General features: G+C 35.2%; 2 protein-coding genes across 2 annotated transcripts; both read left to right on the forward strand.

The window, feature by feature from the left end:
- Nucleotides 1–156: 156 nt before the first annotated feature.
- Nucleotides 157–10140, forward strand: Ciao1 (cytosolic iron-sulfur assembly component 1). The gene is made up of 4 exons (XM_089634384.1): nucleotides 157–290; nucleotides 2790–3067; nucleotides 4009–4196; nucleotides 9064–10140. Exons 2-4 carry the CDS (start codon nucleotides 2797–2799, stop codon nucleotides 9610–9612), a joined length of 1008 nt encoding a protein of 335 aa, XP_089490510.1. The 5' UTR covers nucleotides 157–290; nucleotides 2790–2796; the 3' UTR covers nucleotides 9613–10140.
- Nucleotides 157–23205, forward strand: LOC149421419 (NIF3-like protein 1). Its single transcript, XM_089634386.1, has 6 exons — nucleotides 157–290; nucleotides 10904–11116; nucleotides 13232–13363; nucleotides 21556–21735; nucleotides 22271–22464; nucleotides 22958–23205. Exons 2-6 carry the CDS (start codon nucleotides 10911–10913, stop codon nucleotides 23140–23142), a joined length of 897 nt encoding a protein of 298 aa, XP_089490512.1. The 5' UTR covers nucleotides 157–290; nucleotides 10904–10910; the 3' UTR covers nucleotides 23143–23205.
- Nucleotides 23206–23416: the final 211 nt, after the last annotated feature.

Here is a 23416-nt window from a genome sequence, read left to right on the forward strand (position 1 = left end):
TCAGGATTTTTTAGGTCCATGCATAAAAATCTTTCAGGGTCCATGTGCCAAAATAAAATATAAATTTGTCTATTCTCCGTATACTCTATGCTCTATAGCACTCTATAGAGAGTGGTTTATTTATGGCTCTATACTTCAATCCTGTCATCGGGAACTTCGGAAATAATTAAAAATTGTCTCTTCTTCGAGATCTTTCTAACTCCTACAAGTTATAATTATTTAAATTTCTCACTGGAAAGTATTTCAGTATTCCCGATCCTGATAAGTGTATTCCATTACCAATTTTCACAGTAAGTCACGTTTATTTTTAATCACATTATTATTTGATAAAAATCTTTCTAATCACTGCATGATCATTTTAATTTTTACGTGCAGGTTTATTTATTACTTGCACGAAGTTCAGTTAAAATACAGATCCGTTGACATGAACTTCAAAATCGTTATAAAACAAACGCTTTACTTTAAAACAAAATACTATTATTTAAAATTTTGTGCTTATAAATTACAAAATTGGTTAAAATTGTAAAACTTTTATCGAACGTCTATTCTCGAAAACGTCACCCACGAACACTTGTGTTATCAATTTGTTTAGTGATGAATTATCATCATTAACGTTTTTTACACAAATTACTTATGTCTAACCATTGACATAAATACATTATGTAAGTTTTTAGATTTTCACGGCCAAAAGCATTTTTGTTGTTTGTTTTTGGGGTGTTATGCCGTGTTGCGCTAACTCCTTCTTTAGCCGACGTTTCGGACAGCGTTGCAAAGAAGAAGGAGTTAGCGCAACACGGCATAACACCCCAAAAACAAACAACAAAAATAAATACATTATGTTCATACTAATCGAACAAAATATAAAGCACGTTCCTGTTTCTAGATTGAAAGCAGAGATGTGCAAAATGGGTACACAAAATCATTTGAAATGCAAAATGGAAATGGGTCAAAACTTTTCCATTTGAAAATGCAAAATGCAAAATGGAAATGGGTCAAAACTTTTCCATTTGAAAATGCAAAATGCAAAATGGTTTTTAGAAAAGAATTTCAAATGCAAAATGCAAAATACCTATTTTCAAAATGCATTAAAGATGCAAAATAGTTTCTCAGGTCAAACAATTAAAATAATTGTAGAATTTTTAAACAATTTTGTCATTTAATAATGGACATCAATGTAGAACAAACATATTACATGATGGTAAATCCAAAAACACCACGACTACAGATTATGAAACCACAAAAAATTTGCACGGGACTAATGTTGCCAACGTAAAAACATAGAAACTGCTATCTAACATTTAATATTACAGCTTCGGCTATGTTCAGTATTTGAATCAGTATTTTTGTAATGGTATTACTCAATTGCCAGGGCTTCTACCAGGAAGCAACTTGACAAATGTAAATTATCTCTCATAGCGAGGTTGAGGACTAACTGATATTTGGGGCTTATGAAAAAAAGAGAAGTGGAGAAAGTAGGAAGAATGTTGCAAGAAAGCATTTAAAATGGAAAATGCATTGAGAAAAGCATTTAAAATGCAAAATGCAAAATTGTTTTTAAAAAAGCATTTAAAATGCAAAATGGAAAATACCCATTTTGCATTTTGCATTTCCATTTGAAATGGATTTATTTGAAATAAAGCACATCTCTGATTGAAAGCAAATAACGAAATGTTTAAGAAAAGAAGGTAATTAATCGGGATCGCTGGCCATAATACGTTTTTTTTTTTTTTTTAATAAAACCTTTGATTCACTTTAATTACTATAAAGGCAACTATCTGCATTTGGGAAATTTAATTTTTCACATTCTAATTTTCAATTACGTAAAATGAAAATTCGCTTCCGTTGAATGGGATGGCAGCCATTTACAATAATTTGATTAAGCGTGGCCAGCGATCCCGAATATTTACCGAAAAGAATAGCCACCATGAATATTTGTGAATGAATGAAATGGCTAAAATAACATTCATAGTTAGATGAAACGGAAAGCATTAGAAAGAGATAGCTGTTCAAAGAATATGGGTATGGGTAAAACAGCCATATTATTATGAACGCCAATCGTTTCTGGATGCGTGCCTCGCGACACCAGTTGTGAGCTTAAAAGGCCCATTGACGGGCTACAAACATTTTTGTATGCCTCGCAACATGCTCGCCTGCCTATGGGGTGCTTTTCCCCTACTTCTCGACAAACAAATGAGCGAGCAGAGTAGTAAAATATGAAGTATTTTCTGTCACTAAACCTAGGACAACCGTCCTTCATACACTTATGTGTTTCTGCGTTCGCTGTCTCACTTTATTTTATTCGACATTTAACATTTTTGGGTAGCGAAAAGCATTGTGAATATTGTATTTATTGAAATGATAAGTTTCAAATATTGCTTTTTGCGAATGAAAAAAAACTCGATCTGATTTTTTGTTTGTTTGTTAATGATCACATTTCAAAAGCACGGAAGGCATTTTTTTTTCACAAAAAAGAGCCTAGAGCGACGTGTTTGTGGCAGCCGGTGTTAGCTTGTCTGACCAATGGACTTGTGCGTGATACTAAACGTAGTAAATCACAAGTTTGTCCACTGGGTCTAGTTTACTGAAACTTCCCTTTTAATGTCTAACCAAGCCCTGATCAAGCGCATGTTCTCAAAACAGTTTTAGAACCCTTTAATTTTTAATTCATTATTTTCAATCACTCTTGAAATTGGGTCTTGGATTGACAAATTACAATAACTCATCAATAAATCATTGAGCAATTCAGCAATCCTTTTGGAAGTTGATTTTAAGACGGGAACTTGTTTCAGAGTGAGAATGGGCAAACTGCAGCTTGATCAGTGCTTGGCGGGACACAAGGGCCGAGTGTGGAATGTGGCGTGGCACCCCCTCGGGGGGTCCCTGGCCTCCTGCGGCCAGGACAAGACCATCAGGCTTTGGGGCCAGGAGGGCCTCCGCTGGGCCAACACCACCATCTTGGCTGACGGTCACCAGAGGACCATTAGGGAGGTCGCCTGGTCTCCTTGCGGCAATTTACTCGCATCGGCTAGTTTCGATGCCACCACTGCCATCTGGGATAAGAAGATCGGTAAGTTAACTTGGATTTGTTTGATTAAGCAGTGATGAAAATATTTTGTTCCAATATATATGATTAACAGGTTCACTGCCAACTCCGCCATTTGGTGGAGTTCCTTTCAAGAAACTCCACATCCACCAATTGGCGTGTGCGTCAATATAACTTCCAACGCTTCGTGAAAATCCGGCAACTGTGTCAATGTGTTGTTTTTATGCCCTGTGCTTGAATGAATCAAAAATTGTTGTCCGTATGCGATTTTTGCCTACTCACTCTATTTTTAAAATTATAGTGTGTTGAATATGGGTGACACAGCTTTCCAAGTGTACATATTGGAATTTTCCAACCCTTCTCTGTCCAAGGCTGGCAGTGAACCTATTAAATTAATTGATGGTTGAATTCTACTTCACCAAAAATAAATCATTGTTATTCCAATGGGGTTGGGGTGGCTAACTAACACATAAAATTAAGGGGTCAAAATAATAAGACTTTCTTGCAAATTGGTAAAACAATGTAAGGTCATTTAGGGTTATATGGTATATCTGTTTTCTGAAGTCGAATGATAAGCCTAAAAAATGCTATATGCAAGTAATGGATCTGTTTGAGTGCTTTATTTTTGCTTCAACATTCGCTGCGATACATATAAAGACTAAAAATGATTTGTTGTGGACCAAATTCTGTAATTTTAACAAACAGATGAAATAATGGATCAACTCTAAAAATTCAAGCTATTTGATTAAATCTAGAATTGATCAATTAGCTGCCACGTAAATGTCACTTCTGTGCATTTTATATGATTGTTGACATAGTTTTCTTATGATTGCATGATTTCAACATAAATAAGTGACTCAAATATTGGCTTTAGATGATTTAATTATTGTTAATCTACTATATTCATCACTGCAACAAAGTAAACATCACCTGAATATGCCGCTAACATTTGACAATATTTCCAGGAGAGTTTGAGTGCAACGCCACCCTGGAGGGGCACGAGAACGAGGTGAAGAGTGTGGCGTGGGCGAGCTCAGGGCAGCTGCTGGCCACCTGCTCGCGGGACAAGTCCGTGTGGGTCTGGGAGGCCAGCGGGGAAGACGACTATGAGTGCGCCGCCGTGCTCAATGCGCACTCGCAAGATGTTAAAAAGGTAACTATACCATTTCTGATTGTTTTATTTTCGTATCAACTCCCCACGAACTTTGAGTTATCCACCAAAACCGATCTCATCTTTGGTTTGTTTGTGGAAGGTCTTTTTGAAAAAGAAATTAGTGAAAATAGTAAATGCTTTTGTGCTGTGAAGCTAATCCAAAAGTTAGCAAATCATTCCACAGCTTTCGTTTATTCACAGGAGGCGGGTATGGGTACCGCCTCCCTGGGAACCATTTACTGGATAACCAACACCCCTGCCACAGGTCACTTACGTATGGTGACTTAGCAGGGATACCCGGATTCATGGGGTGGGGTTTGTCTAGGTCTACTGCGTGGCAGGTCGGATCGGGAACGACAGGTTGAGGGAGACCTTTTGACCTCTCCAGCCGGACTCTCTCTCGACCCATCGCCTTGTGCCGCAGTGGGATGGATGGATTCATTCATCCTTCACTCCTGGACGCATTGACCCCCAGATTCCTACCCGCCCCTCGTACCATCTTCCCTGAACTTCCTTTCCCTAAAAAGACCTTCCACACAACATCCCCAAAGATGGCTTAGGCCCTGAGGGAATTTTTTTTCCTCAGGGCCTCCTGTGTGGAGCTAATTTTAAACAAAAAGCTACGATATAATAAGTAGGGAAAATGGTATGTTCTAATGTGGCAAATGTCGACCTTGTTGGAAATGGTTTTTTTATTTTTTTTTATTGAATAAATAGTTAATACATAATATCAAAAAACAAGTCCTGCTAAGCCGATTGAATTGGCTTGTCAACAGGTGCTTAAAGTTAGTTTCAAATACATTTTTTAAAGTTATAATTTACATCTTATATCTACAGAATTAACAATTTTTTCATACAATATTTCATACATATTAAAATAAATATTTTTTTTCCGATAGCCAATTTTTCACCATATATTTAACCTTATTCATAGATTTACATTGCTTTATAGTGTCAGGTAATAAATTAAATATCTTCGGTATGTTGTATTCAAACGTTCTCTGTCCGTATTTATTATTAAATTTCGGAACTATTAACCCGTCATTGCGCGTGAATCTAGTACTGTATTTATGTTCTAATTTTTCTTTATGCTGCGAGGTAAATATATACTGAATTTGACCAGGTGACCAGGTATCTCATCAAAATGACAGTACAACAAACCCACAAAAAGTGATGAAACAAAAACTAGGTTAACCTCTCAGACAAAGACTTTTATTTACTATGTGTTCCTTTGAGAACTGTCAAAACGTGATAATTTTTGCGTTATTTACGAGTTTTGCTAAAAGCTTCATAACTCACGTTTTGGGAAATGTAGCCTCATTCTAAAAAATGTTTTGGAAAGATTATGAAATCCACTATCGCATTGTGTTGTTATACGTAAATATTTGCGTTTCTAAATATACATTTTATGAAAACGTCAAAAATATGTAAAAATCGCTTACCATTATTTCATAGCCGTGAAAAATGTACTTTTTTCTGAGTATCATAAAGAAATGACACTTTATATATTGAAGAAATATAATTAAAAACTATTAGTCACCTCAAAATATTAACCGTCCAAACTAAAATATTTTTAATAAATTATTTAGAAACGCAATAAATTATGAACGAACAAGATGACAGATTCAATCGGCTTAGATAATGCACCTCTACGTTCCATAGATATCCTTGAATACAGACGCGTAGCGTTATTCATTATCGATACTCTGTTTTTTAAATCATGGCAATCCGTATACTAGTGATGGAAATAAATCGATTTTTGTAAAATCTCACGCGTTTACGTGAAAAGACGTTCTAATGTCTTGACCGCTATTATCGTATTTACATCTTTTGACGTTCTAATGTTCTGAGTGGTTAAAGGTGTGTTTAACTGTCATTTTGATGAAATATCATGGAGCCGTTGTAAATATCATTACAGAAGATTCACTATCTGTGTAAAAATCATCATACTATCAGCACTGGTTTTAATTAACGCTTTATATTATAATTTGGCAGTTTTTATTTCAGTGATAATATATTTTATAGTTTAACCCTTTCGTCCCGGAAAGAAAAAAATCACATTGGATCCGAAGCGGGGTCACTCAGTCCCCCAATTTGTTTTGCTTATTAAAAGGTGTTAATGACATAATTCGATGAAATTTGTTTTGGTTATAATTAGAGGGAAGTATATATTACATATTTCAGTAGTCATTATCAAAATCGTTTCATAAATAAAGTCATAATTAATGTTCTAATGAATTTAGACCATAACGCATATGTTTTCAAAGAAAACAGAGAAGGCGGGTACGTAGCAAGCATCGCGCCTCGTTTCCGAATCTCGACTGCCGATTGGCGATTAAGCGTCGACGTGGGTGGCTAGTTTCTTGCATAGGATGGTCTGTAAATGATGAATATATTTTTTTATTATATATTTTTTAAACAAATCTACCACTACTAAACTGGTTACGGATGTTATTGCGAATATTATAGCATATTTAGATATTAATGAAGGTATTAAATTCTTTATTCTCCTAATTTATGATTTGATATATTATATTTACATTTAGGATCAAATCGTAGTGTTTACCTTACGATAAATGATGGGTTCGTTTGAAGGTATATTACGGGCGTAAAATTGACAATTAAAAAAATATATATATACATATTTATATATTCAGTTAAAAGTTTTTCATTTAAGGACACTTATATTTTTAACGGTGAACGGTTTTGAACCGCAGATGACACCAAATCAACGCGATCATCTGGGAACGCGTCCTTCTGTCAAGGTTCGAAATAAAACGGATTAAAACAGTGAAAAAACAAGGTATTTTAAAACTGTTATAGTTATATTTTATTGTAACCTCAGAAATACCTGTTTTTGGTGTTTTTTTCTGTGAATATCCCACAAGAGTCCCAACTGCTCCTAACCATGAATGTGATTTGTTCCGCGGCACACCAAATAAAAATGCCTTAAAAAAGTAAATGTACTTTATTGATATGAATAAAGGAAATCATAATCTATATCTAATCATTTCATGAAATAAATATGAATCTCGAACCAAATTTACAACTTATGTAAAGATGCCATAATAAGCTGCGAAAATATGCAGTTAGATACCGAGATGGAAATTCCGACCCTTATTTCATTAATAAAATCAAACGACTAAATTGCAAAATTTAATATCTAACTAATCACGCCGTTTCCCCGCAGGGGTAGGCAGAGAGGACGGATCGCCAAAAAAACTCGGTCTTGGTACACACTTCTTGCCTCATTCACATTCATACATCATCTCATACATACTCTTCTATTATTTTGACTCTTGACATGTCCCGACTCGAGTATCTGATTCACTTGATCATACCATGTCTTCCTCGAGCGTCCCCGACTTCTGGTACCATTCGCATTTGCATCAAATATCCTCCTTACACTTCGATCTTCACTCATTCGCTCTACATGCCCAAACCATCTAAGCGTCCCTTTCTTAATCTTACTCATTACGCTTACATCAGCCTTGCACTCTTTACGGATCTCCACATTCCTCATTCAAATTTAATATCGTATAGAATAAATGTTTTACACCCCTTTAAGAGTATTTAAAAAACACCATTGCCAAAGTTTAAAATGTACTTACCAGTCTGAAGATGTAACAGAGAGAAACTGGTTCGGTCTCACAGATTATAATTATTTACGATAAAGTTAGGAATCATAAACTAAAACACAATTATTGCTAACACACGTTTGCGATAAACTTTTTAAAACCATACTGTACTTTTTTCAAACTCCTTGTTTACACTTTCCTTCAAAATTTGAATATAAAATAAATGTCTTTGTCTGGTCCATGTGTTTTTCATGTGAGAAATAGAGACAGATATAATTTTAATCTTGTTCATAAAATTTGTGACACACACCGGATGTATTCCAGACAGGCCGACATCTTGGCCCGGCAAAAGAACATCTTAGTATAGCAAAAGGACATACGAAATATGCAGTGTAAGCGACCGGAATTTAGCCCTTTCTGTATAACTTCGAAATTAGTAGCTACAGTTAGTATTGTCCATTTATGCCGACGCCCATATTTCAACTAGTGGTCAATCATTTAAGTGTTGCGAAAAGGTAAAAAGTAATGGTAGGAAAGCAAACGTGACTCAAATATTACGACACCGCCCTTTCTATTAAAATGCAACTTTTACGGTCGAGTTCGTATCTCGCGGGATCTCGCCACCTGCATAGCTAGGCGAATATTTTTAATGGAAGGGATACGAGCGGGGCAACTACAGCAATGTTACTGAGCTGAAGTGAGACGGAAGGGGGAGTAAATTTCCAGAATTTGTTGTAAATTATTTAATATCTAAAGAAATATAAATGCGATATGTTTTTTTCAAATGTAGATCGATAACTGAATAGTTTTTCTAGGATTACCTAAATTAAAGAGTATGTGGTGTAAAAAACAACTGAGATAAAACATAAAACACTCTTTTGTGTACCAGTGTTCCCCCTGTTCGGTGCGCGAGTGTTAATAAAACTCATTTTGGGAAAGACAACATCAGGAAATTATTTTTACATAAGAATATGAATTTAAAATGGAGTTCAATCAAGAGTGTGCATAGATTTTAAAACAGACTTAACAAAGTTAATTAAAAAAATGTTTCGTATATACATTAAGAAAGATATACAGAAATTAGAGAGTTCCAAAGAAAGATTGTGTAAACGGTTTGTAAAGCTGTTGAGAAAATATCATTTAAGAGCTTTTGCCAATGTGTAAAATAATTTTTTTTATCTCTTATGGTAGTATATTATTAAAATTATAAAATTAATATGTACATAACAATTTTATATGAATCCAATATGTAGATATTATGTGTCTTATAAATTTTCTTATGTTTCCAGGTGGTTTGGCATCCAACACTAGATATTTTGGCTTCCGCTTCTTACGACAATACTATAAAGATATTCAGAGAGGATCCTTCCGATAACGACTGGTTCTGTTCTGCCACTCTCACTTCCCACCAGTCCACTGTGTGGAGTTTATCCTTCGACAAGACGGGAAGTCGCTTGGCCAGCTGCAGCGACGACCAAACCGTCAAGATCTGGCGGGAATACCTGCCCAATAACGAGGAAGGCATCGCCACACCAGACAACATATCCGTCTGGAAGAATGTCTGCACCATCTCCGGTTTCCACACAAGAACTATCTACGACATTGATTGGTGTCACGAAACTGGTTTAATAGCCACAGCTTGCGGAGACGACATCATCCGAGTCTTTAAAGAAACTGAGGATTCTCAGCCCAATGAGCCGACGTTTGAGCTGGTTTGCTCGGAGCACGGAGCACACACCCAGGATGTCAACGCAGTGAAGTGGAATCCTAAGAATCCTCAGCAGCTAGCTTCTTGTAGCGATGACGGAGAAATTAAAATATGGACCTACGTAGACTAATGTATTTTAAGGATTTAGTGCTAGAAATTTTATACCGATTATGTTTAACTTTGTGTTTTTATACTGTTATATTATTATGTATGTATAGTAAGTGTTTAGATAGTATTATTTTGTAAAACATTGTATAGGCTTGTAAATAAAAATGGGATTACTTGTTTTTCTATTTTTTTCTCACATATAGAACATCTGGTAAGTAACAAGGTCTCAACGGCTCGTTTATAATACAATATCCCTTTAATAATAGGAAGAAATTGATATACTGATTGTCGCACTAACGTATATGTGATTTAGTATACCTTTTACAATCAATTCTTAATATTTTGGAAATGCAGACAACTTAGGGCTAGTTGTTTCACAGAATTGGAAAAAATTATCAAATTTCAATTAAATTCAAGTTCTATGAACTAACTGGCATATATTGGAATAGTAACAGAACTTAAATATTAACTTTAAAATTTAATAAATTGTTCAAGTTCTGTGAAACAACTTGCACTAACAGTTGCATTTTATGGCACTGAAACACCCATTAGAGCAGTGATACTCAACCTTTTTCTTCTGCGGGCCACATTCATATGTTTGTAAAGCTACGCGGGCCGCAACACTATACTGGTCAGTGTTGCCAACGGTTTGAGCTTGATTCCCCCTTTTACTATTCGAAATCCATGGGGGGGGGGGGGGTTGTTAGAGAATTTCTGTAAAACATAATAATTCCCCAAAAACATCATATGTAATTCCCAACAACAATTTTTCGAAATCCATGGGGGGGGGGGGGGTAGCTACGGAATTCCATTTTCGAAAATTTCCGGCCGCGAAAAATATTATATCATATTATATTCTTCGTTGGTAGTAACACTGGTAACCATTTAACTTTAGAACTGTCAAAATTTTATGTGTTGCCACGGGCAAAATTATTTGCGCGCATATTTGTCTGTCAATTTTTTGTTTTTTAGAGATAGATCTAGCGTGTGCAGTTATGGTGTGTAGTAGCAACACTCTTATAGAATATTATATTATATAGATAGTATATTATACTTATACTATCCTCTTCGAGTTTCAACGTCTGTACGTCAAAGTCGCAATTAATCTCAAATTAACGTGATATAGAATGCCAGATTTTGTAAATCATGTTCCTGATATTAAATGTATGGAGGGCCGCACAAAATAGCTCAACGGGCCGCATGCGGCCCGCGGGCCGCAGGTTGAGTATCGTTGCATTAGAGCATAGACTATGACTGGGCGTGGACAACCCAAAACCAAGTAACATAAAAATTTATCAAACTAATCATTTTAGGAATTCGATGAGAGCCCTTCTGACCTGTGGAAAAATTCTTGTAAAAAGTCTAAACTTCCCAATTAGACAATCAATTAGGAAAATGGCTCATATCCAAAAGAAAGAGGGCTTCTCTCTCGGCATTGTTGTGCAGAAACTGACAGAATTCGCACCAGCGCCCCTGGCAGAGAAATGGGACAACACTGGGCTTCTGATGGAACCTTTTACTCCCAAGTGAGTATTAAACCATACCAAAAGCAGGGTACTCACCTAACCGTGTGACCTGTAACGTATCTGATACTGTATCAAGTGAGTACGTAGGCACGAGTCTACTGCGAGCCGCTCGCGCGTGGAGCGCAGTGTGCTCGCAGTGACCCGCCGACGGCGGTTTCACTGCGAGCACTAAAGGCGGATCCGGGAGCTCGTAGCTGGATACGCGGTTACCGTGGACGAGCCGTACCCACTTGCAGATTGATACAGTATCAGATACATTACATGCTACACTCTAGGTGAGTACCCTGCTTAGTACTTCAAACTTCTGACATTTCCCACACATTCTGATGGCAGCATGCTACACATAAATAAACACAGATGCTACACTAGCGGCATGAGTTGTTGGCCTTAGTTTTCTTTCATACATTTTAACAGGTTTTATGTGAAATATATTCTTTATTTTACGTTAATAAATTGTAGAAATCGAAATAAATAAAAAAATAGGTATTTTTGCTATTTGTTTTTGGGGTGTTATGCCGTGTTGCGCTAACTCCTTCTTTAGCCAACGTTTCAGACAGCATTGCAGTGTCCTACTGATTACGGAGGCCATTGAAATTCATAAAAATCTCGTAAACATTAATAGAGACGATGGAGCTAAGCTCAATAGTTCTTGGTATCCGGTAATTGACGGCTAGACCAGAGCTAAACGAAGAAAACCACTTTAAATAAAAAATGATACGTTAATGTTAGCTCAGAGGGTTTGAGCTGGCAACACGGTATCACAACCTCATACATAAGCTCACATTTTAACACAACCTCAAATAACACATCTGCCCTGATAATGGACACTGCAATGCTGTCCGAAACGTTGGCTAAAGAAGGAGTTAGCGCAACACGGCATAACACCCCAAAAACAAATAGCAAAAATACTTTTGGCCGTGAAAATCTTAAATCATATTTGAAAAAATTAGGTAACCAACCTGCTTTTTTTGCCATTAAATTATTATATATATATAGTTTTTATATATAAATGTGAGAAATTTTTTTTAATTTCTTATTTGTAGATTTCATTTTTTATGTAATCAAGAAGATTTTATTTGCTAGGATTTAACAAACCCATATTATATTTCACAAACTTTGTCAACATTTTTAGGCATCCTGAAAAACGACTGAAGAGTGTTTTTGTTGTTAATTACATATACCAACCCAACCTACTTTGTTGAACATTTTTTATCAATATTAATCAAAATACAAATTAGAAAGCGCAAAACACAGCCATCAAGAACTAAATAGATTCAATTTACCGCCATTGAAAGGAATGTCAGCGTCTATATACTACACTAGCGGCCAGCGTTGTTGATACTGCCAATATTTTACTGGAATTGGACATAATAATTTTTTTTTAAAGATACAAACATTCCTGGGTTACGAATAACCCGACTATATTTGAAAAATCTTCTCCTACCACCACAGTAAGTGGAAAATGTTGCTTGTGTTGTGATGAAGGGCTTAGTCAGCCTAGGAATTGAACACACTACGCCTGGGTGGGACCCAAATTTGATGTCAACTCAGTCACCGACTGGTCAAATATTAATATCATGTTGTTTTTTTGCTATAACTAAACCATAACTAAACTGTGGTCATAAATACCCACTCACTAGATCGATAACTTTGGGATTTTTGTATGAAACAAATTGGTCCTAAAAAACCATAGATATGTCAATATATAGACAGGGAAATTCTAGTTCGGAGCCTACTTATTATACTTTACACCAATGAAAAACTCTGAAAGTTTATTCCATAGACTTTCAGAGTTTTTCATTGGTGGATATAGTTAGGCAATCATGTGACGTCACAATATTTCGGTTCCAATTTTCGATCGGAGTTATACCTCCCTGTTTATGACTAAACTTATCATAATAATCATAGATAAAAATCAAAATCATAAATGAACAGATAAATTTTAAATCAGATGTGTGAGTTTTATGAATGTGAATCTGTTTAAATATATATTTTGTTTTTCACAACCCTAGTACCTACCCTTATTACGGGTCATGGTCTTGTGGGGGTTTGTACTTTGTTCATCATATTATATGTTTTTAGTTTATGTTATTCATTATTTTTGTTTTGTTTCAGAATAATTAAAAAGATCCTATTAACAAACGACCTGACTGAAGATGTGATGGTTGAAGCAGTAGACCTGAATGTCGACATGATTATTTCCTACCATCCACCTATATTTTCCTCCATGAAGTCTGTTTCCCAAAGGTAAAATAATAATGAACTTACCTACATAATTCCTAAAAATTACTTTCGAGATTCCGAGCCTTTTTTCTTCACAATACAATAAGGAACTGCAGTCCATTATATATGTATATATATATATACATATATATATTTTTTACAATAATGAATGACCTTCTAACTTAAATTCCAGTATATCGACGCTGGAAAGGCAAAAGGGCATAAGTGACAATTTAGTCAAAAATTAGTTAATCATACAGTTATGATAAGAATTTTTCTCTAATCACAACTTATTTACATATTTGTTTATATATACGCCTAAAAAGGCTTTTACATAAAAGTGATACATGATGCAGTGTACATAGGAGAATATCTGTATTATTCAGGAGATACTGACAGTAAATAGATTTAATGCATTGTAAAGTAGGTACAAAATACACAATTGTAAAATTGTGATAACAAGTATAATGAGAAAATATTAAGAAATAATAAAAAAAAAAAAACTAAATAAAAAAAAAATATATATGAAGCAATATTAGTAAAACATAAGAGTAACATAAAGTAAAAAAGAAATTACAACAACACTACATAAAAGACAAAACAGTAAAACTAATTTACCAACGCTACTCTAATTTGTAGAATTCGACAAAGTGTTGGTATAGATCAGAGGTCGGCAATCTTATTTGCCAAAGAGCCAAATATGTACATTACAACGATTCAAAAAAAAATAAGAGCCAATTATAAAAGCATTATAATACTCAGTTAAGTATTTTAATAATAAGTACTACACTATTACGTAATTATGATGTATTACCTATTCAAATATTAAGTTGAGATATAATTATTTTATTTCAAACAAATAAACAGGAAAAATGAGAAATTTCTTACAATCAAACTGATTGATCAGTTTTGTAAGATTTAAGTAACGTAAAATATTGTACAAAGAAAAATTAAAAAAAAAAAAATTAAAAATATTATATATTAAGCCATGACAATGACAATCATAATAAGTACTTAATGCGAACCTTGCCCTTGAATCTCTTTTGAAAGTTTGAGTAAGTCAGGTTTGCAGGTTGTTGTTCTAATTTTAGGCACGATTCCAGGTTGTCATCAATAAGACGACTTCTCAGTTTACTCATGATAAAGTTCATGCTTGAAAAGATTGTTCGCATGAATATGTAGAACTGAAAAGGGATAGTACAGAAAAAGCGAGTTTTTTCAGCTGGTCATAAGAGTTGGGAATACTATTCCAAGCGTTGAATATGATCATGTCTTCCTTCTCAAGGTCTTTTAAGGTAGACCACTTGTGTTGTGAACTAAGCTCACATTTTTTCTTCTCCAGTATTTATAAATCAACACAAAGACGTTCAAATTTAGAGCTCCATATTTAGTAGTGCTTGTCAATGAAAGAATTGTTTTCTTGGCGATGCTTCCCTTGCAAAATCTTCAGCAAAGAGGGATAATTTGTTTTCAAATGAAACGAAATCTTCTAACATCGAAAAAAATGTATTTCCTTTCCCTTGTAGTTTATGATTAAGTTTATTAAGATGAGACGTAACGTCTACCATGAAATAAAAGTTTTGAATCCACTTATCGTCTGTTAGTTCTGGATAGTTAACACCCTTCTCAAGGAGAAATGCTTTGATTTCTAGAAACAGCAATTCGAAACGCTACGTTCCCTCTTGATAACCAACGTACCTTGTTATGAATCAGAAGATCACCGTACTCACTCTCCATTTCAACTAAAAATTCTTTGAATTGGCTGTGATTAAGAGCTTTAGCTAAAATGGAGTTAACAATCGTAATCACCAATTCCATAACTTTACAAATTTCTTTTGGAAATGTCTGCGCACAAAGCGCTTCTTGATGAATGATGTAATGGTAAGCAAGTATCTGGTGATTATTTTTTTCTTTCAAAAGAGCAACAAACCCCTTTCTGTGGCCGGTCGTACTTTTGGCCCTGTCTGTTGAAATCGACAAAATTTTTTCGAGAGAAATTTGATGTTTATCCATACATCCAATTACAGCGTTTGCGATATCCTCTCCACGCGTCTGACCTTTGAGTGGCAATAATCCTAAAAGTTCTTCTTTAGGACCCGTATGAGAAATAAATCTTACAAAAAGCGAAACTTGCGCTGTATCATTTATGTCACAAGACTCGTCAACTACTATTGATAAAGCCTAAACCAATTGTAGATCTTCGATTTGCTGGATGGTTATATTCGAAGACATTTTAAGTGTTCTATCTTTCATTGTTTTGGCAGATAACGGTAACTCTCTAATTTTTTTTTAAATTTCTGCCTTGTTCTTAAAATCCCGAAATAGTTCTTCAGATGCCTTTACAAAACAACTTTTAATGTATGTGTACGGTTTCCCTCTCTTAGCAATCTCTCGACTAACAACAAAACTTGCCATATTAACATTACTGAAAGATTGCATTCAGTTATTGAATACAGATGTTAATGTCTCTTGAGTCTTCCGGAGTTCCTCAACTGCTTTCTTCCTTGCATTACCGACAGGATATTTATTGCTAAATGAAGTGTGTTTATTTTTAAATGTCTCTCCAAATTTCACTTCTTGTTATGCGCCAATTTTTCCTTACAAATAAGACATGTCGGAAGGCCATCTAAGTTTTGAATAAACGCAAAAGTCTCGGTCCACTCAACTCCAAATTCACGGTTTTCATCCTCCGTTTTTCTTTGCTTCTTTTTGGTAGCCATGTGAAATAGGGGACCTATAAAAAAATCCCAAAAATATTTTTTTCCGTCACCAATACTAAATAACTATTATATTATAATATAATTTTTTTCCGACACCAACACTAAATAAATAACATTATAATATAAATGATTATCATATACATATATCAAATAAATATTAAATTAATGATGTACAAACCTGAAGAATGTGCAGCTGGATGGAAAAAAACCCATGTAACACGTGCGCGACAAACGCGACTGGCGAGGTGACTGCTATCCAACGCCAACCAGACTTATTGAAACGCGAGAAGAGTCTCCCTCGCACCGCGCACCCCACAGTCGTCACCCGCCTATACCATCGGCGCGTCTTGCGCGCCTTTCCGTGAACTTTTGCGCGGGAGCCGCACTTAAGAGGCTAAAGAGCCGCATGCGGCTCCGGAGCCGCACTTTGCCGACCTCTGGTATAGATTATGCTTAATCCTATAAATGGAGTCAAAAAATAAATCAATAGCAACCCCATACTTGTTGCCCAGATCATGTATCCTATTGGTCAGTGAGTGTGTCTGATAGTTGGTTGTGTATGTATTGCAGAAGAATGTTATATTTTGTCTTGTATTTCTAGTCGGCACATGGAATTTAATAGTAGCAGGAACGATGGCAGGACTATCAATTAAGTTGTTAATGACTCGGTGTAACACAACCAGGTCTGAAATAATTCTCCTGTCAGACCAGTGGCGGATCCAGGGGGGGGGTCACGGTGGTCATGACCCCCCCCTGGGCCCCAGCCCAGGGGGTTCTTGACTACCTAGGTCCTGGGCCCATCCAGGACCTAGGTGGACCACTAATTAAAATTGTGAACGCCTAACCGGACTGGCACTTCTCCACGTTCATAAAAACGTACCAATTGAAGTAGATGAGGTGATAACGCGTTTCGGGAGAAGAAGTAAACGAAAAATTGATTTTGTTATTTAAGATGAAGCTATACGTTTTTTTTTATTTTATTTTTATTTTTTTATTTAGTAACTATATTACATTTTTTTAAACATTTTTATAAGAATTATATATATTTATATGATTAATTGATATAGATTTTTATAGTCCTCCTCACTAGGAGATCCTGTGCTGAGGGGGACTAGGTTTTGAATAATTTTTCAGCGACTTCTATGGTTCGACTTCATGTTTTGGGTAAGGTTTTCCAGAAACTTCTACGACGATGTTTTTAATAGGCTAGTGAGTTCTTTTTCCGGTAGTTCCTTAAGCCAAGATTTAATGTCCTTAATGTAGTGATTTTTGGTTTTAATTTGTTTGATACTAAGTGGGAGTTTGTTATATACCTTTATTGCTAAAAAATTAGAACTTTTTTGTCCAAAGGTAGAGTTACACTTTGGTATATTTTGTATCTCTGTTTCTTTGGCTCTGGTTTTATGTAAGTATGTGAGGTGTTTACTTCTGAATTATTTTTGAGGTGGTGTACCTGAATGTTTTTGGCATAGATTTTCTGTATACTTGGAACGTCAAAATGCTTAAAAATTTCTGTTGTTGACGTCCTTATGGGGACCTTTAGTATGGTGTATGTAAATTTGATAAAAATACATATACCTAGTTTTTAAAAAGTATGTATTAGTTACATTTTGTTAATATACACGGTGTCCGGAAACTCGTAGTACAAGCGGGAAACTGGAGAATCTACACCACATGGGGAACCCAAAAAAACATAAAGTTTTTTGATTTGAGCATTTTCAAAAAAAAAAAAAAAAAACCAAAAAAAAATATTTTTCGGCTATTTTAGGGTTAAAGTTTTTTCTGGTGTTTAGGGTTGAATAACAGATGTTTTAACCCTGCAGAGCAGAAATATTTTATGATTACACCGGGTTAAATGAAGGGTGATTTCAAAATAATGCTTCAAATCCGAGTTTCTTCATTTGTTTTACTTTAAAATAGTTTAAATTAGTTGGGTACTTTGATCTTCAGTAATAATTTATAAGAATTTGATTAAAAAAAAAAAATAAAAAAAAAATAAAAAATCAACTTCAAACTCGATTTACTCGATAACGAAAGCTCAAATAAATAAAAAATACTACAAAATCGACTCCAAATGTGATGTAGATTCACCAGTTTCCCGCTTGTACTACGAGTTTCCGGACACCCTGTATATATATAAATATATATATATATATTATATTTCACTTAATCAAGTTTCTTTTTATTAATATATGTAGCTGGGAGCAGTTCCTTGATAATGTCTAATACTGATATTTGTTTGCCGGGTTTGAACCCGCGATCTCCGGATCGCTAGCTGGCAGCCTTTCCCCTCTACCATGGAGGCCGTCGAAATTTTACTTTTTGTTTTAAAATAATATATATTGTATTCGTTTTAATTATGCTCTTTTTGGAATAAATTCAGCATAGGTAGATGCAAGTTATTTATTTTCACCGTTTTTTTTTAAAGTCTATGTATCCATAAATTGATGTATCTAATGTAGAATATTTTCATTTGAGAAATTTTAGGTTGACGAATATAATGCTTAAATTCAGTATTGGTAGATCAGAGTTAATATTTTATAAGAATAATTTTTAAATATATGTAGCTGTGAGCTGTTCCTTGAAAATGTCTAATACTGAGATTTGTTTGCCGGGGTTCGAACCCGCGATATCTATTGTATTTGTTTTAATTATGCTCTTTTAGGATAAATTCAGAATAGCTAGATGCAAGTTATTTATTTTAACCTTTTTTTAAGTGTATGTATCCATAAATTGATGCATCTATTGTAGAATATATTTAAACCTAGCTGTGAGTTGTTCCATCATCATTTCTAATATTGAGATTGGTTTGTTGATTTGTTTCCAAAAAATTTATTTGTAAATAAATTTTACAAAAATTTTAGATGTGGAAATTTGATAAAGTGTATGTAAATTTGATAAAAGTACATATACCTAGTTTTGTAAAAGAACGTATTAGTTACATTTTGTTAATATATATACATATATTATTTAACTTAATCAAGTTTCTTTTTGTTAATATTTATATGTACCTATTAATAATTCACTTTCAGAATATTTTTGTTTGGTTTGTAAATAAATAAAATCAATTCAAATTTTATAAATATTTACTTTTATTAGCGTTCCCCATAGTTTGAGGATTGTCGATAATATTGACTACGCTGCCGGCTCGGCCGCTGCTGGCAAAATAGAATGGACGGTATTCATCCACCAGGTAACAAGGTATTAACAAGCGTATGGAAGCATCGGCGAACGGAGATCTCGCTGGGCGCTTCCGTATTGCAAGTACCGCGTTATGGCAACAATATTTATTTCAAATTACTTGCCTCGTGCAAATCAGGCCAAAATATGACGGTGCAAGGCGCTCGGTTTTAAAATTTATAAAGCACAAGAATCGAAATATTTCCAGCGTTTATATTCCTCTTAAATATGGAAGTACAGTACTTACATTTATTAATAACATTTGCTGCACACGATTGGTCCTAAAGGAGTTCAAATTTTTTAATTCATTCGGCCTCACTATTGAGAAGAGCACGCTGGAAGGCATTAAGGCGGGAACACATTATTAAAACCCGACGCGACCCGATGAAACGCGATGCGTGTTGAGTCGAATCAAATGTATTGTTTTCTTATGACCAGAAACACACTATGAACATCCGACATGGCGTCGCGTCGGATGTTCATAGTGTGTTTCTGGTCATAAGAAAACAATACATTTGATTCGACTCAACACGCATCGCGTTTCATCGGGTCGCGTCGGGTTTTAATAATGTGTTTCGACCTTTATTCTACTCTTCGATAGACTGGATAGACACTTCATACCTACAGTGAATATTACAGTGGAACGATTAAAATTCTTTACCAGGAAGCAAAGAAATAACGGTCAACAAGCTGTTATTATTTGTCTATTTTGTCGTGACAAGCAAAGTGTTACAATAATAATGTCGAGTCAAATTCTGCAAATGCAGAATGCTACGGATATGGTTGGCGAGTGGAAACGTTTTAAGCAATCATTTCTTTTATATATGATGGCGAATAACTACAACGAGGAAAAGGAAATTCAAAAAGTTGCAAGATTCCTACACACAATACTATGTTGAAGACACACCTGACACCATGTTATATTGTGGTGAAATAAGAACACGATTAATAATTGTAATCTGTACTGTATTGGTTGACAATTGACATTACACGAGCCTACGCCGCCCGGGCTTGCGGAGCAAAAGACAATCTTAATGATATACCTAGTGTTACCACATCCAACAATACCAACTTTTTACTTGTATATATTATTATCAAAATTAAATTATAACTTCTTGTAACTGTAACTGACCGGACCTAAGTCCTCCATCACAACACAAGCAAGCATTTTCGGCTTTCTGTGGTGGTGGTAGGAGTTATTGTTGGGTTATTCGTAACCCCGGAATGTTTGTCTTTCTTTAAAAAAAAAAAAAAAACTTTCCACGACTACGTGACCCCCCCCTGGCGCCAAAGCTGGATCCGCCCTTGTGTCAGACAGTGTTATTAGATGCAATTGATTACATTAATTATGTCAGTTTGATGAATAATCCGCGTTTACTTGAAGACCACATTATAAAATGTCGGCATCTTGTCACTATTGTTATTGAATTGGACTAATATGTAAAAATTCAGCCGTTTCTGCAGTCAGTTAAATTTTCCCTTTAATTAATTCCTTTGCTATTTTTGTTTACTTTACAGCTCAAACTGAGACCGACTCATAAAAGTAATTCTGTCTCCTTTTGTATTACGGTGAGATATGATTTGAGCAGTTTTCGAAAGAGGCTTTGTATTTGCATCTAATAGTTTACAATACACTCCAAAATTAATTGTAATACATTCCAAAAAGTTATCGATCCTAAAATTTTACGTATTTGCAAGATTTGTCAAAGTGCGAATTTTTTATTGATAATTTTTATATGAAATGAAAAAAGGGAAGTGACAATAATTTTTTTTTTTAGTGTGTGTTGTTTGTAATTTGTATTTATTTATTGGACTTTTTGTATAGCTCCGCTTTTGTGAGATATCACCTCACGCTTTACAGTTAGTTGATGCAGGTATTACAAAAATAAAGTGAAGTTAAGTTAAGTAAAATGAAGTACAGGAACAGGTGACACTAAGATAGAAAATGGAGACTCTGCTGCTAACAAAGCGCTGGGACAATATACTCACATGGATAACAAACCTTCGCAGCACCGCTGTGACGTCGAAGATTGAAGATGGAGACTCTGCAGCAAGAATCCTAGGTGGTGAAGAAACTGGACCAGCTGCTGCAGCAAGAGAGTCCACCGCGTCCACCAACAGTGCAATCATGACGTTCGCCATCCGTCCAGGTATGTGTCTGCTGCTAACGAAGCGCTGACACAATATCCTCACATGGATAACAGACCTTGGCAGCACCGCTGTGACGTCGAAGATTGAAGATGGAGACTCTGCAGCAAGAATCCTAGGTGGTGAAGAAACTGGACCAGCTGCTATAATAAAATGTTATGTTTTCAGGACATGGAAGGAGCGGGTAGTGAGCCAGTGCCTTGAGAACAGGATAGCTGTGTACAGTCCTCACACCACCTGGGACGCAGTGGTGGGGGGGGTCAACGACTGGCTGGCGTCAGCTCTGCCCGAACACACCCGGAGTCCGGTCACTCCTGGACCTGAAGACCCTACTACGGGGTGTGGAAGGTGAGTGCTTAAAGCTTTCGATATGATGTACTAATTTTTTTATGAACTGTGAAATAGGGTGACTTTATTAATTTTCAACTCTGAAACTAAATAACTTTTTTATAAAAAACTTTTGTAAAGGATAATTTTATGTCATTTGCACACATTTAAAGTATCAAAATATATTTAATAAATTATGTTTTTGTTTGGGGAGTCAAGAAACAACACTGTGAGAAGAATTCATAACATTAATTTATTTAGTTTTTTCTCTGTCTGAAACTATCTATAAAAAGGTTTCATAATTCAACTGACAATGTGTGGAATATAAATAGAAACCAACTAATTTGACAGTTATTTTCAAAGCGTCGTTGTATCCACATTTCCTGAAAAAAAAGAGATGGGAGTTTCTGGTAGCGAGAATCATGCATATTTTCGCAATGATCAAAGTCACCCCATTTTATAGAATTATGTCTGTTTACAAACGGTAATCTCCCTAGTAGACAGGGCTTATATAAAACTTTTTTTTTAAATTTCTAACTAATTAAATTGGTTCCAGAATCTGTATCTTGAAGTCTGACATGGCTCTCTCTAAAGCTGTGGAGCTTGTGAAAAAGCGCTGTGGTCTGAACCACGTACGCCTTGCCCTGGCGCGGGGGGCTTCTCTGTCCTCCCTGGTGTCCAAGGTGGCCATCTGCGCTGGCTCGGGGGCAACCCTTCTAAGGGGTGTACCTGCCCAGCTCTACATCACAGGTCGGTACAATGCATCACTTTGACCATAGATCATTTTTTTAAATTTTAAAACTTAGTATTGAAACTATATATAATAAGATACATAATACACACATGTAGATTTGAATGGAAATCGATATCGACACAAAATTAAACAATTTGCCAAATTTAAAAGTTGATTTTCAAGTTATGTGAAAGTTATATTCAAGTTCTGTTTTAATTTCATTTTTTTTTAAGCAAATGGGCCATAATAGTACAATAACAGAACTTGAATAGAACTTTTACAGAACTTGAAAATTAATATTGAAATTTGATGAATTGTTCAAATTCTGTGAAACAACCCGTTTTAACCCATTTTGGAAGTGAACTTTATCTTGCCTATTTGTTTAATTATATTATATGTTTGTATTTCTTGATGCCAGGGTTCACCATCAGAAAATCTTTGCTACTTCACACTTTAGTGCATTATTATTTTAATCTTAATAAATAATATGTATGTATTATTTTTCCTCAGGAGAGATGCTCCATCATGACGTGTTAGACGCAGTTCACAACGGTGCCTCTGTAATCCTGACCAATCACTCGGACTCCGAGAGAGGGTTCCTCCGGGAGTTTCAGCCGATCCTTTCTCAGCTACTCGAGGACCAAGTCCAGATCGTCATAAGCGAAAAGGATAAAGACCCCCTCGATACAGTTTAATAAATAACAACTTTAATAAGAATAAGCTTTATTAAATATTTCTAAACATGGTACAATTTGTTTTTATTTATAATTTCAATTGCGATTTATTCGTAAGGGATTGACTAGAAATTACACCTACCATTAGTCAAAAGGAATGAATGGCGAGCGATAAGCTGATATAGATCAAGCTTACATATATTGAGGTTATATCTATTGTCTGTGACTACTTCTTGATTTTCGTTGTATCCATATGGATTAACTATTCTGGGGAAACTTCTTATGGATTATATAC

This window comes from Hesperophylax consimilis, chromosome 8, assembly GCF_061612785.1.
Source record: "Hesperophylax consimilis isolate HC1 chromosome 8, BYU_Hcon_1.0, whole genome shotgun sequence".
In the NCBI taxonomy this organism is placed as follows: Eukaryota; Metazoa; Arthropoda; class Insecta; order Trichoptera; family Limnephilidae; genus Hesperophylax; species Hesperophylax consimilis.

Excerpts from the sequence above, each read along its gene's own strand:
- LOC149421419 (XM_089634386.1), top strand. The coding sequence starts at position 10,911 with ATGAGAGCCCTTCTGACCTGTGGAAAAATTCTTGTAAAAAGTCTAAAC. Across the intron at positions 11,117-13,231 it reads ATGGAACCTTTTACTCCCAA|AATAATTAAAAAGATCCTAT; the intron begins GTGAGTATTAAA and ends GTTTTGTTTCAG. Across the intron at positions 21,736-22,270 it reads CCTACTACGGGGTGTGGAAG|AATCTGTATCTTGAAGTCTG; the intron begins GTGAGTGCTTAA and ends AATTGGTTCCAG.
- Ciao1 (XM_089634384.1), top strand. The coding sequence starts at position 2,797 with ATGGGCAAACTGCAGCTTGATCAGTGCTTGGCGGGACACAAGGGCCGA. Across the intron at positions 3,068-4,008 it reads CATCTGGGATAAGAAGATCG|GAGAGTTTGAGTGCAACGCC; the intron begins GTAAGTTAACTT and ends CAATATTTCCAG. Across the intron at positions 4,197-9,063 it reads ACTCGCAAGATGTTAAAAAG|GTGGTTTGGCATCCAACACT; the intron begins GTAACTATACCA and ends TTATGTTTCCAG.